Source organism: Geotrypetes seraphini, chromosome 8 (genome assembly GCF_902459505.1).
Source record: "Geotrypetes seraphini chromosome 8, aGeoSer1.1, whole genome shotgun sequence".
NCBI classification, from domain to species: Eukaryota; Metazoa; Chordata; class Amphibia; order Gymnophiona; family Dermophiidae; genus Geotrypetes; species Geotrypetes seraphini.
In genome coordinates this window covers 138,319,703-138,332,616 of record NC_047091.1, presented here as the reverse complement: position 1 = coordinate 138,332,616, position 12,914 = coordinate 138,319,703, and the positions used below count along the sequence as shown (strand labels likewise).

General features: G+C 42.6%; 1 protein-coding gene across 1 annotated transcript in view; it reads right to left on the bottom strand.

Annotated features, from left to right (window-relative positions):
- Positions 1-12,914, bottom strand: part of DGCR8 (DGCR8 microprocessor complex subunit) — a 105,938-nt gene that overhangs the window by 57,045 nt on the left and 35,979 nt on the right. The window contains exons 6-7 of the mRNA XM_033956792.1: positions 12,706-12,903; positions 8,162-8,263 (exon numbers count right to left, since the gene is read on the bottom strand). Coding sequence (XP_033812683.1) covers positions 8,162-8,263; positions 12,706-12,903 — 300 coding nt within the window. The remainder of the gene's footprint in view (positions 1-8,161; positions 8,264-12,705; positions 12,904-12,914) is intronic.

Here is a 12,914-nt window from a genome sequence, read left to right as displayed (position 1 = left end):
TTTATTCCAACCAGATCAGTCCAGAACATGTAGGTTATGCCCATCTACCAGCAGATGAAAAGAAATAACAAGAGTCTTGAACTTTGAATTCTGCCCTATAAGAGTAGCCTTAGCTCCTCAGTATTTCAAATGACCAAGCAGAGACATAAACATTATTCCATTCTTAAGGGTTATTCTACTTGGACATTTTCTCCAACAATTCAATAGAGAAAGAACCAGTAAACCTAAGAAACTAGGAGACAGTTTTATAAGGGACTTGTGCATGTAGCCAAACAAAAAATACCCACTTCTTGAACATGTGTATCAACTCTTCAGAGTGAACAGAGAGAGAGACCTCAGAACTTCCACACAGTTAATGTATGATTCATAGGCTCAACTGCAGATCACAGCACTGTGACTGGCCAGCAAAAACTCAGAAACTTGACTCTTTAAATAAAGAGTCAATGAAAAACTAAAACCTCAGCTTCACTTTGACAGCGGAATTAAATTAAGGAAGGACTTCTGGACTGCTCTGATTGGATTAAAGGAAAGAAAATGAGCAGTTGAGACCTAACTTCTCCCTTGTTTAGCATCTATATCAGACCAATCTAGAACATATGGCATGTAGCAACGCAGTCCTCAAGTAGGGTGGGACCTACCAATCCCTACCCAAATAATTTTGGCTCAAATGGCCGCTTCTGCTCTAGCTGCCACATAAAACAGTAATGCTTGACAAAGGTATGAAGAGATGACCATACGTCTAATGGAGATACCACCATTACTTCTGCCCAAGAAATTGTCATACTGCTGGTAGAATATGCTCTTAGGGCTCCTTTTATCAAGGTGCGCAATGGGGGTTAGCGTGTCGGACATTTCATTATGCGCTAACCCCTGCGACACACCAAAAAACTAACGCCTCGTCAATGGAGGCATTAGCGACTAGCGTGGCAGGCAGTTGAACGCACAGTATTCCGCGCGTTAACCGCCTATCGCAGCTTGATAAAAGGAGCCCTTAGAGATTAAGGAAGTTGCTTTCTTGTTAGTAAATATGCAAAAGAAATTGCTTTTTTTTTTAAAAAATCTTTATTCATTTTCAAATCAAACAATAAGTGCATAAAAATATATCATAAAAATAATTTCAATATAGCACTATAATTACCTAACATATGAACTATAATAATGTAAAATTTCCACCCTCCCCTTCATCCCATGCTCAATTCAAGTAGAATATACAATATTATACAACAATATTATAACATCTCATATTTAATTACATCCCAAATCCACCCTCCCCCCTTGAGTGTGCTAGATAAAACTAAGAAAGAAAAGAAAAGGAACAGAAAGGAATAATGTCTGTTCATCACAATATTTTTCCAATGGCCCCCATATCTTTGTAAAGTTATTATATGTTCCTTTTTGTACTGCTATTGCTTTTTCCATCTTAAAAATATGGCACAACGAATTCCACCAGAATGTATAATTAAGATTCTTATGATTTTTCCAATTGTTGGTAATATGTTGAATGGCTACCCCTGTCATAACTAATAAAAGTTTGTTGTTATGTGATGAAATTTGACTCTTTTTTCTCATAGCCATTCCAAATAAAACAGTATCATATGAGAGCGCAACATGGTTTTCCAATAAAGAATTGAATCCCAAAATGACTTAATGAAGGGACAATAATAAAGTAGATTTTGCTTCTTTTAACCAGCATGTACTATTGTAGCCAGAGCAGGGGCAGGTAACCTGTGGCCCCCCACTGAATTTTATGCAGCTCGTGAAACCATGGGAGACATATGCAGAAAATGTCTGTATTTTGCAAATATTTTCAGACCTAGGCAGAGCACTAAATCTTTGCTATTTGAATTAGAGAATGACACGGTGACAAAATTCATCATCATTCCCGTCCCCGCGGATAACCGCGGTAAACCATCTTCATGTCATTCTTTAAGGAGAGAGGGAAGAATCAGAGTATGAATGGCCACAACCACTGACCCGCAAGCTTTGCTTTGAAGAATGCTGGTGTAGAAGGACTGAGGTTGAAATAGACACTAGAAAATGACATGGGATTATTTCCCGCAGTTATCCGCGGGAACGGTGATGAATTTTGTCACCGTGTCATTCTCTAATTTGAATTAACATCTAAAGTAAGATATCAGCTCAGCAAAGGCAAACAATTTGACATCTCTGCAGTATTTGATGCAGTAGACCACTCTCTCCTACTTCTCAAATTAAATGAATTTTGAGTGCAGGGCGTGTACTGCAATGGTTTTCACAATTCCTAAAAAACAGAACTTATGAAGTCTGGAAAGAAGACAAGAGATCACAAAAATGGATTTTGCAACTCACTATATTGTGGCATTACAGAAAAGGAATGCAAGAGACTTCAGCTACTACAAACACATTTATGCCTCCTACACATTTTCAGCCTCTTACAGATAACTTGCCTATTCCTACTATATGGGAAAATCGTCTTTTTCATCCTACGGCGATTGATAGAATTAATGCTCCAGTCTCTTCCTCCAACACTGCATATATTCCTTTTTTTCTGGTTAATTGTTGGTCTTGAGACGTGAACTCTCAGGCCTTGAGCATGCGCACATGCTCAAGGCCCAACACAGGAAGCAGATCTTCAGGCACCGGCACCACGCACAGGACATGCTGGTGCCGGTGCCGCTGCGGAGGCTACAGCAAAGTAAGAAGAGGGTTCGGGTGGGTTGGGGGAACCTCAGGTCGCGGTGGGGGGTGCCCGATGGCGGCAGGGGGGGTGTCCGATGGCGGCGTGGATAGTGGGGGGGGGGGGAGGCGCTTGCAAATCGAAGCGCGCTCGGTTTCCGAGGCGCCGATTTTGCGAATGTTTTGCTCGTCTTGCAAAACACTCGCAAACCGGTGCACTCGTAAACCGAGGTACCACTGTATTTACTCAATAATCCTCTCAAAATTGTACTGCGATAGTGTTTACACAGGCTTACCTCATTTGCCTCCTCACTAATGCTTCATGTTTTGATAGTCTCACTCTTATTTCTCCAGCACCACTGACTTCCAATTCCACATTGTATCAAAATTTAAAATCCTAACTCTACCCTTCAAATTGATCCATTGTAATAGCCCAGAAAGAGCTTTATGTTCTTTGAATGACCAGCGTCTTCATGTCCCTCCCATTTGCACAGTCCACTAGGAACTCATTAGAGACAGAGTTTTTTGTCTTTCACCAGCCCTCTGGAATTCCCTTCCAACCTCAGTACATCTGGAGTCCGTATATTTGAAATTCAGAAACCTGTTAAAGACTTACCTTTCTGAACAGGCCTTCTCTATTCAGCATGATGGCTCTGATATGGTCCAATTTATTAGCAGTACAGCCTGCGACTTTTATTTTTTTTACTTTAGGCCCTCTGCGATTCTTTCTTTGCTATCATTTTCCTTTTGAAATTTAGTTCTTTACTATTGTATGTTTTTTATTGAGTATGTGAACCGCATTGTTATTGTCCAAGGAAAGGTGGCATATTAAATAAAATAAACCATTAGCCAGTGGCTCCTGCACTCCCTCACATGCCGCATGGCACATGGGACAAGGACAGTCCTCGGTTCGCCATCCAGTGCAACTCTGGCATGAATCCTGAGTATCCTGGCCTGAGGAGTCCATCTAAACTGATTTTGAGCCAAATCGAAATGTTTTGAGGTAGATAGAGGCTTTTATTCCAAAATCAGAAAATCCAAGATAGCCACCAAGGCAGTGATTTTAGCACCAAAAATCAACCCGTGGGAGCTAAATAAGGGGTAAAAAATTTGGGGAATAGGATTTAGAGGTAGGGGACCCTGGCCCTAGTCCCAGAAACCTTTAAAAACTAATTTTAGAGACACCCCCTCCACATTTCTCTCATAAGCTGTTACAGGCAGTACTCATCATGCCATGAGGATGCTGGGAGCTGTTTAGGCTGAAACTGCAGCCAGAGAACCTCTGCCTCAGACAAGCCTGGATAGCTTGCTTCTTCAGGCAGTTCCTCAGTCCTAATGGCCAGACTGGGATCTCAAACCCCCACCAGAACTCATGCATTAAGTCAAGGGGGAAGAACGCAGTCAGCACCTGATCCTGGAAAAAAAAAAACCCACGGGGCCACTCAGCCTGCGCTCAAGCTCTCTGTGGACAAAACCTGGAGCAAACCTTGCTCCCAAGGGAACAGTCCCTGAGCTCCCGGACTGTTAATGCAGGCTGGCCAAGAAGGTGCTCTGCAAAGCAATCTGACTCTTATTTATTTTTATTTATTTATTCAATTACTAGTCATTAAGCCCGTTACATTAACGGGTGCTAGAATATGTCTATCTGTCTTTCTTTCTTTCTGTGTCTCTCCCTGCCCCTGTCTCTTTCTTCCTTTCTTTGTCTCTCTCCCTCCCACTGTCTGTCTTTCTGGTTCATAGACAACCCCGCTAAAGACGGAGGCGCGCGCCGAAGAAAATTACAGTTTTTAGGGGCTCTGACGGGGGTTTTTGTTGGGGAGCCCCCCCCCCCCCAGTTTACGTAATAGAGATCACGCCGGCGTTGTGGGGGGTTTGGGGGGTTGTAACCCTCCACATTTTACTGTAAACTTAACTTTTTCCCTAAAAACAGGGAAAAAGTGAAGTTTTCAGTAAAATGTGGGGGGTTACAACCCCCCACAACGCGGCGTGATCTCTATTAAGTTAAGTGGGGGGTTCCCCCCTCAGGCCCCCCCCCGTCGGAGGCGTAAAATGTGTAATTTTCTGCGGCGCGCATCTCCGCACTGCGCTCAATTTTCTGCGCGCGCCTTTGTCCTGGCGCGCTTTTGACCTGACACTGTCTTTCTTTCTGTCTGTTTCTCTTCCTGGCCCCCTTTGCCTGTCTGTGTTTCTTTCTTTCTGTTTCTCTCCCTGCCTGCTGTCTTTCTGTGTGTCTGTTTTTCATTCTCGTGCGCTGCCTGCCTATCTTTCTGTCTCGCTCCATGGCCCCCTTTTGTCTCCCCCCAAAGCAAACCAAGATTGCTCCCTGGCCCCCTTTCCCTTTCCCCCCCTCCCCCACTTCCCTGTGCAGCAACAGCAGCATTCCCCCTTCTGTGTAGCAGCAACAGCATTCCCCCCTTCCCTTTAAAGCAGCATTCACCCACACTTCCCTGTACAGCAGCAGCATTCCCTCCTTCCCTGTGCAGCAGCATTCCCCCTTTCCCTGTGTAGCAGCAGCATTTCCCCTCTTCCCTGTGCACCCACCCCTTGCCTGCTCCCCCTGTTCCCTTCCTTTTCCCTCCCCCGTCCAGCAGCATTCATTTCCTGCTCCCCCTATGCATATGCCCCACAGAAATTTACTTGCCTCACAGAAAAGCGCTGCACCGCGCTGTTGCTGGCCTCGGTGTCTTCTCTACAGTGCGGCCAACCCTAGCGGAAACAGGAAGTTGTGAGAGGGCGGGCCGCAGTGGAGAGGAGATGGTGAGGCCAGTGGCAGCACAGCGCAGCGCTTTTCATTAAAACACTGTGAGCATGTGAGAGGGAGGAGGAGGAAAAATAGATACCGGCAGGGGGGTTTGGAGGTCAGGGCATGTGCGGCAAGCTGCCGCTCGCGCCTGAAGATTTTAAAAGGGCGCTTGGCGTTGGGAAGTTGGGGCGCGGGCGGCAAGCTGTCACTCGCGCCTGAAGATTTTAAAAGCGAGTATTTTTTTTTTTTAGTTGAAAGACGCAGCGGTGGCTCCTCTCATGATCCCCACCTGCGGAAGTCCGACGCAGGCGGGGATCATGAGAGTAGCCACTGCTGCGTCTTTGAAAGAACCATAAGCCGCGCATGCGCACTTCCTATGTGTGCTACAGCTCACGGAAAACGGACGCACGCATAGGAAGTGCGCATGAGCGGCTATTTTATTATATTAGATTTAGCCGATTCTCCCAAAGGAACCCAGAACGGGTTACAAAGTATATCCACAATATAATCGAGACAGGACAGAGATGACATAATTCACAATATAGACATGACAATAAAACATATACACTAAGCAGCATCTGGTAAGAGTAGGTGGCACAGATGCGTTGACTCGTGGCACGTAACACTTCCCCCCTCTTAGGCCTCTCCCACCATCCTCACCCTTTTACACCTAATTCTTAAACCCTCCACTGGAGTTCCTCTTTCATCCTATTTCCTGTAAACCGTGCCGAGCTATGCATCTACGGAGATGGTGCGGTATATAAACCCAAGGTTTAGTTTAGTTTAGTTAGACTCTGAATGGCATTTCTGGGTGCATGTCCTTAAGGCGCTGGGTTTGTGAAGAGGAAGGTTTTCATGGCTTTCCTGAATCTCCAAAGTCCATCTAGTGTTCTAACACATGGGGGGATGGTGTGCCATAGTCTGGGTATGAAATGTGACTAGGAGCATTTGCAGGCTGTTTCAGTTTTGAGGGAGCGGCCAGGAGGTATGGTCAATTGTTTTTCTCCTTGGGACCTCAGTGGTCGCTTTGGGAAGTAGAATTGTAGTTTAGTTTTCATGTAGTGCAGAATTGTTTCATGGAAGGTTTTGAAAACGAGGACCAGGGCCTTGAAGGCGCAGCATTTTTAAATGGGCAGCCAGTGCATAGAAGCTAATGCAGGGGTAATGTAGTCGTGGATGTCTATGCTTTTCAGTAGGCGGATTGCAGTATTTTGCACACGTTGGAGGCAGAAGAGAGTTTTGGTAGGCAGGCCCACTAGTAATCTTTAGTTCTCCAGGGTCAAGTCTCCAAATGGGGTAATTTTGTGCTTATAAGTAATATAATATAATATAATACACCCACCCAAGTGGCACAAATCCCCCCCCCAAAAAACTGAAGAGAGAAATAAAACTTCTTCATCTACATAGCCATACATCACTGTAGCAAATATCTCAAAAGCCATGAGATGCAATCACAGATCTTTAAAAAAACAAACAAACAAAATCCTCTCTTTACTGGTGCATGTATTTACTAGTGAAATACAAAAAACCCCCAAAACCCGTATTGGTTCATAGAACTAATAAACCATATCATGTGCTTATTTGTAAGTTACAATCGCAAAAACATTAATCTTAAAAATAAGTCCCAAATTTTAGGCCCAATGAAGGCCACTGTTTTCAAGGCAACAACAAGCAAAGAATCCAACAAAACTGCAGTAAAATGTCAACTCGAAAATAAAAAAAAAACAAACTACAGGGATGGTGTACAAGACGCCAAGTCTTTAATGAACAAACGTAAATATAAATATGGTCATGAATCAGTTTGTATCCAAAAGAGGTCCTAATATGAACAATTAAATATGTATAAGCAAATATGTATATGTGAATAAAGGTGAGTGCGAATGGTGACAGCAGAACATGTTGCTTCAAAACACTGTTTTATACACTATTCCAGCACCCTACTTTACTTTCTGTTGGAAAAAGCAATGAAATGTTAAGCAACGTTTCTCTTTCTGATCAGGTAACAGCAGCAGTCTTATTTCAATAATGGTTTCCAGGAACATTCTGATTTAACCTACAAGGTTTAATGGAGTTTAATCACAAAATCCATCTTTATGTGTGTAGATGCCAAAAAGTTTTATTTTCAATTTAACATTTCCCGCCTTAAAAGATTAAACCCCCCTTTTTATGAAGCTGCATTAGCATTTTTTCTTGCCGGCCGTGGCAGTAAAAGTTCCGACGCTCACAGGAATTCTATGAGCGTCGGGAGTTTTTACCACTGCAGCTGGCGATAAAAAACGCTAACGCAGCTTCAGAAAAGGGGAGGTAAATATTACCCATGCATTCTACTTTTGTTAAAAATAGCCAGAAGGTAATGACCAGTATAGACAGATTAACTTTTCCACATGAAGCAGGAAAAGGCACAGTCTAATCGATGCCTGTGTTTCACTTTAAAAGGGCTGTTTCAAGGGATAGAACTATCAGTTCTTTAAAGCACCTGGATGCTGCAATATAATAATAATAATAACAGCTTATATACCGCAATACCGTGAAGTTCTATGCGGTTTACAAAGATTAAGCAAAGGTACAAATTGATTGACTTTAAGAGGGGAGGAAGAAAGAGGTTTAATAGGACAGGAAATTCTTTTTTGAGGAGAGAGTGATCAAAAGAACAAGTTAATCGCTATAGAGGGGAGAGAGAAGAGAGGATCAGTTGTCTAGATACTAATAAAGATTGTTACACAAAATCTCATACTAAGAGGCATGGAATTTGTGCCTACTTACCACATTCAAAGAAATTGTAAACAGGGCGAACCTTGAGAATTCGTTGCATATATTCATGTAAAATGCACACTTCAGACTTCCCATTGGGATTTATAACATACTCTACAGGAATAAATGCAAACACAAGTAGTTTGAGACTTTGAAAATGTTACCATACAATAAATTCAGACCACCATGTGAAAATTAAAAAATAATTCGCTTTTACATCACTTATCTTTATTGTAAGTGTGGCTCTTGTCAAATATTTACTTTTAAACCACCTAATTTTTAGCTATACTTAGATAATCATTACAGAGAGGAGAGTGAAAGTGACCAATATGGTTACTTCTTGTAACTGCTACCATACCAACAATTTCAGAAGCCCTTTAATATTCCTGAGAAGCCTACCCCTTACCTGCCTATTAAGTCCTTATCAATTGTAACTATGACCCCCTGACTTGAGCCCCTTAGGGCTCTGACCTAACATATTTTTATATAAGCATTGTCTAATTCATGACTCCTGCAGCAAGTCAAATGGTACTACTGGACTATGTAACAAGTATTTGAGATCCCACTCTATAGCATAATTAAGAGATAGGCGCTCAGTCTCTTTTCCTATGTATTTGCAACAAGAACTTTCCCATTTCCCATCACATCTACTGATAGGAAAGGAAATATATAAAGGATTAGTAGTCAAACCTTTCATTTTTCTGTGGAGCTCAAACCCTGGCCATAGAGCACTATCATGATAACAAGGTTAGATGAAAAATACAGTGGAACCTTGGTTTACGAGCATAATTCGTTCCAGAAGCATGCTCGTAAACCAAATTAAGAGTATATCAAAGCAAGTTTCCCCATAGGAAGTAAGAGACACTCGCTTGATACGTTCTCACCCACCCCTACCCCCCGAGGCCAGCAGGCTCAAGACCCAGAGCGAGAACCAGAGCAAGAACCAAGCCCAGAGTGAGAACCAGAAGGCCTTGAGCATGCGCAGATACTCAAGGCCCAGGCAAGAGGCAGCAAGAGGCAGGAACTTCTTTCACCAGTACTGGCACGTCCTGAGGGCTGCGTGCCGGTACTAGATTGGGGGGGGGGGTAAGGCTGAATGCTGTTGGGTGGGGGTGGGGGGTTCACGAGCAGGGGGGGAGCGATGCTGGTTCTCAGGGGGGGTGCTCGCAAATCAAGTCACGCTCGGTTTGCAAGACAAGATTTGCGAGAATGTTTTGCTCGTCTTGCAAAACACTCGCAAACCGCATTACTCGCAAACCGAGGTTTGACTGTACTTAAAACTGGAAAAATCTTCAGATAGTTATGACTGTTTATGGCTCTGTTGCACAGTGGATATCGAATCTACTTTAGCTGAAGGCCGAAAAAAAAAACTGCTCAACTGAAAACAAATCCAATACCCTTTTCTTCTCCATCCCAAATAGCATCGTTCACCACAAGAATGTTGCTTTGGCCATTTCATTCAGTTTATTTTGGATTTTCTAACTTGTCTAGGTGAGGTTTAAACATTCTGACATTTTATTTAAACTGACGTGCCATCGGAATTAAATTTTCCTATGGACTTTCTTGGGAGCATATACTGTAGTTGGGTTTCCAAGCAACATTTCATTCCTTGTTAACAGTGATCAGGACACATGCTTGTCTCTAACTTTCTTAGTTAAAGTATCTTGGCCTTTATTGTAATAATAACAATCACACATTGTTTTCCCTTTCCCCATGTTACTGCATCATTCAGTTTGTTCAAACTCAATTATAGGTAAATAGTAGAGAATGACACGGGGACCATTTACCGTGGTAAACCGTGGGTCACTGCAGTAAATCCACAGAAATGGAGAAATGTACAACTGGTTTACCACAGGAATGGGGACAAGACCTTTCACTGCCCCGCGGGCATGGAGACAAGACATTTTACCACCCCATGGGAACGGTGAAAAGTCTTGCTCCTGTGGTAAAAAAAATTGCACCCATGTCAGACTCAGCATCTCCTCTCCAGCTTCTCTTGCACCTATTTTACCTTCAGGAGCCAGCCATGCCACAATGAAGACAGAAGAACCCCAGAACCAAAGCTTGAGACCAATGTGATTTGAAGAATAAAATTACCAGACAACAAAAGGTAGAAAAAAAATAAATTTATTTTATATTTTGTGATTAGAATATTTCAGATTTGCTAGAGCTGAATTAGACATAACTGGGGACTGCAAAGCCCAGGCTGTACTTCTTTAGCTTCCAGCTGGCTTAGGGCTCTCTCTGACCAGGGGGTAGTTGCCTTGGTTGTACTCCCCTAACACTATTCCTGCCATGTGTGACTGAAGTATTCTTTCAGCTTGATTTTTCTATGTAGCATTCTGTAGTAATTTGACGACACTGGAGGGGATATTTGTTAGGGGAGACAGGGGTTTTTGCGACACTTGCTCTGTATTATTTGTGTTTATAAAATGACAATTGTATAGAATATTGTCTCTTTTTATACTTTAATAAAATAAGTTCATTATAAAATCATAACTATTCGAAGCTTGTGTGAATGGGATCTGACAGTTTGCAGGGAAGGGGACTGAGCTCACGGGGATGGGGCAGGAACAGTGATAAATTTTTTCCCCTTGTCATTCTCTAGTAAATAGTCCTATGCCTCTGATACTAGAAAATAAATAAAACTACCACTGAAAACCCTGGCATCTCCGAATTCAATCTCCAAAGGTCAAATAAAGCCCAATATAATGGCTACTAGGAGCTACCACAGATCAGGGGAGATTTTAAATATTCCCATGTTTAAAAACATTACATTTCATGTATGCAGTTGAAAATGGTCTGGCTTTTTAAAGACTGATGCTCAACAAAATCAAACCATTACAGCAAAGAAAATCCAACTGCAACTCAAAAATGTGTTGAGAACATTAATAAGACTTATTGTGCTCAAGCAACCTGATGATAAAATCCTACCTACTGTAAGGGATGAAGGAAGACAAAGAAAGAATTACAAAGAACAAGGGGAAGAAAGAAGAAAAGGTACCACCATGGAAGATGTTCAGTTAAAGTCCATAAATCCCTGAATGGTCGCAATGATCAAAACCCAGAGTGTTAGGAGCGCTTAAGGGAAGAGTCTCACTGGTTATTTCAGGAACACTGCCATCTCCTTCATTAAAGCATCTTACAGTGACTATGAAGGGGGTGCTAAAAAACACTTGTATAGTCTATCCATGGATTTTACACTTCTTGCTGCTACCATGTTAAATCACTTTCAAATCATATGACATTGTCAACAAAATTTCAATTATGCCAAAATAAGGTCACTGTTCCTTTATCTTTTAAACACAAATTTCAGAACTATTCAACCATTTTTCCTTCTGATTTTAGCAGCAGCTGCATTTAATTTGCCAGAGCTTTTTCTTCTTCTCTACCCACTATTTTAAGTTCTTGTAAACCGTGTCGAGCTCCATTCTCATGGAGATGATGCGGTATATAAACTTAAGGTTTAGATTAGATTAGATTAGAGCTGTAATATCTAAAATGAACACAATTTTTTATTCCAATGTTGCTTGAGCTGGATTTTAAACCAAGCACAAAGCAGTTATTTAAAAAGAACCCATTCAGACTACAGAATGCATGATTCTAGTGGTTATGGGGCTCATAATCAAAACATTTAAACGTCCAAACACCAGTCTAAGTCAGCACTTGGATGTCCTAATAGCAGGGATGTCCACGTGCCGATAATCAAAACCAACTTTCTGGAGGTTCAGCAGCACTTCTAAGCTGCTGTACATATGGAGTTAGACCTGTTTGAGTTGCGTCTAAGTTCCACAAAGTTGCCCAAACTGACAAGACGACTACTGGAGAATTTAAGGCACGACCTCCCCCCTTCATTACTACTCAAGGCTTCCCATCAGCTGATTGCAGCAGAGGAATCCCCATCAGCTGAGCCGGTTTTGGGGATTCCTGGCAGCTCAGCTGGCAATTTTGAGCCAATCAGGACTTTCAGCCCCTCCCACTGCATCCCAAGATGCATTGGGATGGAAAAGCTCCATCAGTTGCAGCACGCAGCCCCAAGGGCAGGAAAGAGTGGGCTTCCCTCTTGCCATTTTCTCACTGGAAGTTACGGGGGGGGGTCTGGGGTGTGGGAGGGGGTCTGGGGTGTGGGAGGGGGCCCAGGAATGTTGGGGAAGGAGTTTAGGGCTCTGCGGCTTAGCTGATCCTGGCAGGGGGAATCCCCATCAGCTGAACTGGCAGGAATCCCAAAAACCGGCTAAGCTGATGAGGATTCCTCTGTCGCGATCAGTCAAGGTAGTTGGTGGGTACATCTACAATACTTGCTTTTGTGTGTTTTTCACCTGGATGTTTTTATTTTTGAAAATGGACAAAAAATGTAGATGTCCTAAGGGCCAAAACTTATACCTAGGTCATTTTCAAAAGAAAAGACAGACGTCTGGCAGCTTTGAAAATGGACTTTTTCCTACTGGGTTTGTGAATGTCTTGCACAAAACGCCCAACCTCAGACTTAGGCACACTATCAATTATGCCCTTCCACATGTTTACAAAGCATAAACATGTTTTCTGACATAGCTTACCTTTCTTTGTAGGCGCATCTTGTACAGACAAGGTGATCAGCTTTTGATTGGCAGGCAGAATGGGCCTCTCAAATTCTGCCTGCTTCCTTTTCATTTCACGGTTAAACAGCCTCCTCTCTGCCCATGTTCTGAACTTCTTCACGGTAACTTGTTCAAAATCAAAACACTTTTCCAAATAGCTTCTAAACTCCTCAATATCTAAGGAGAGT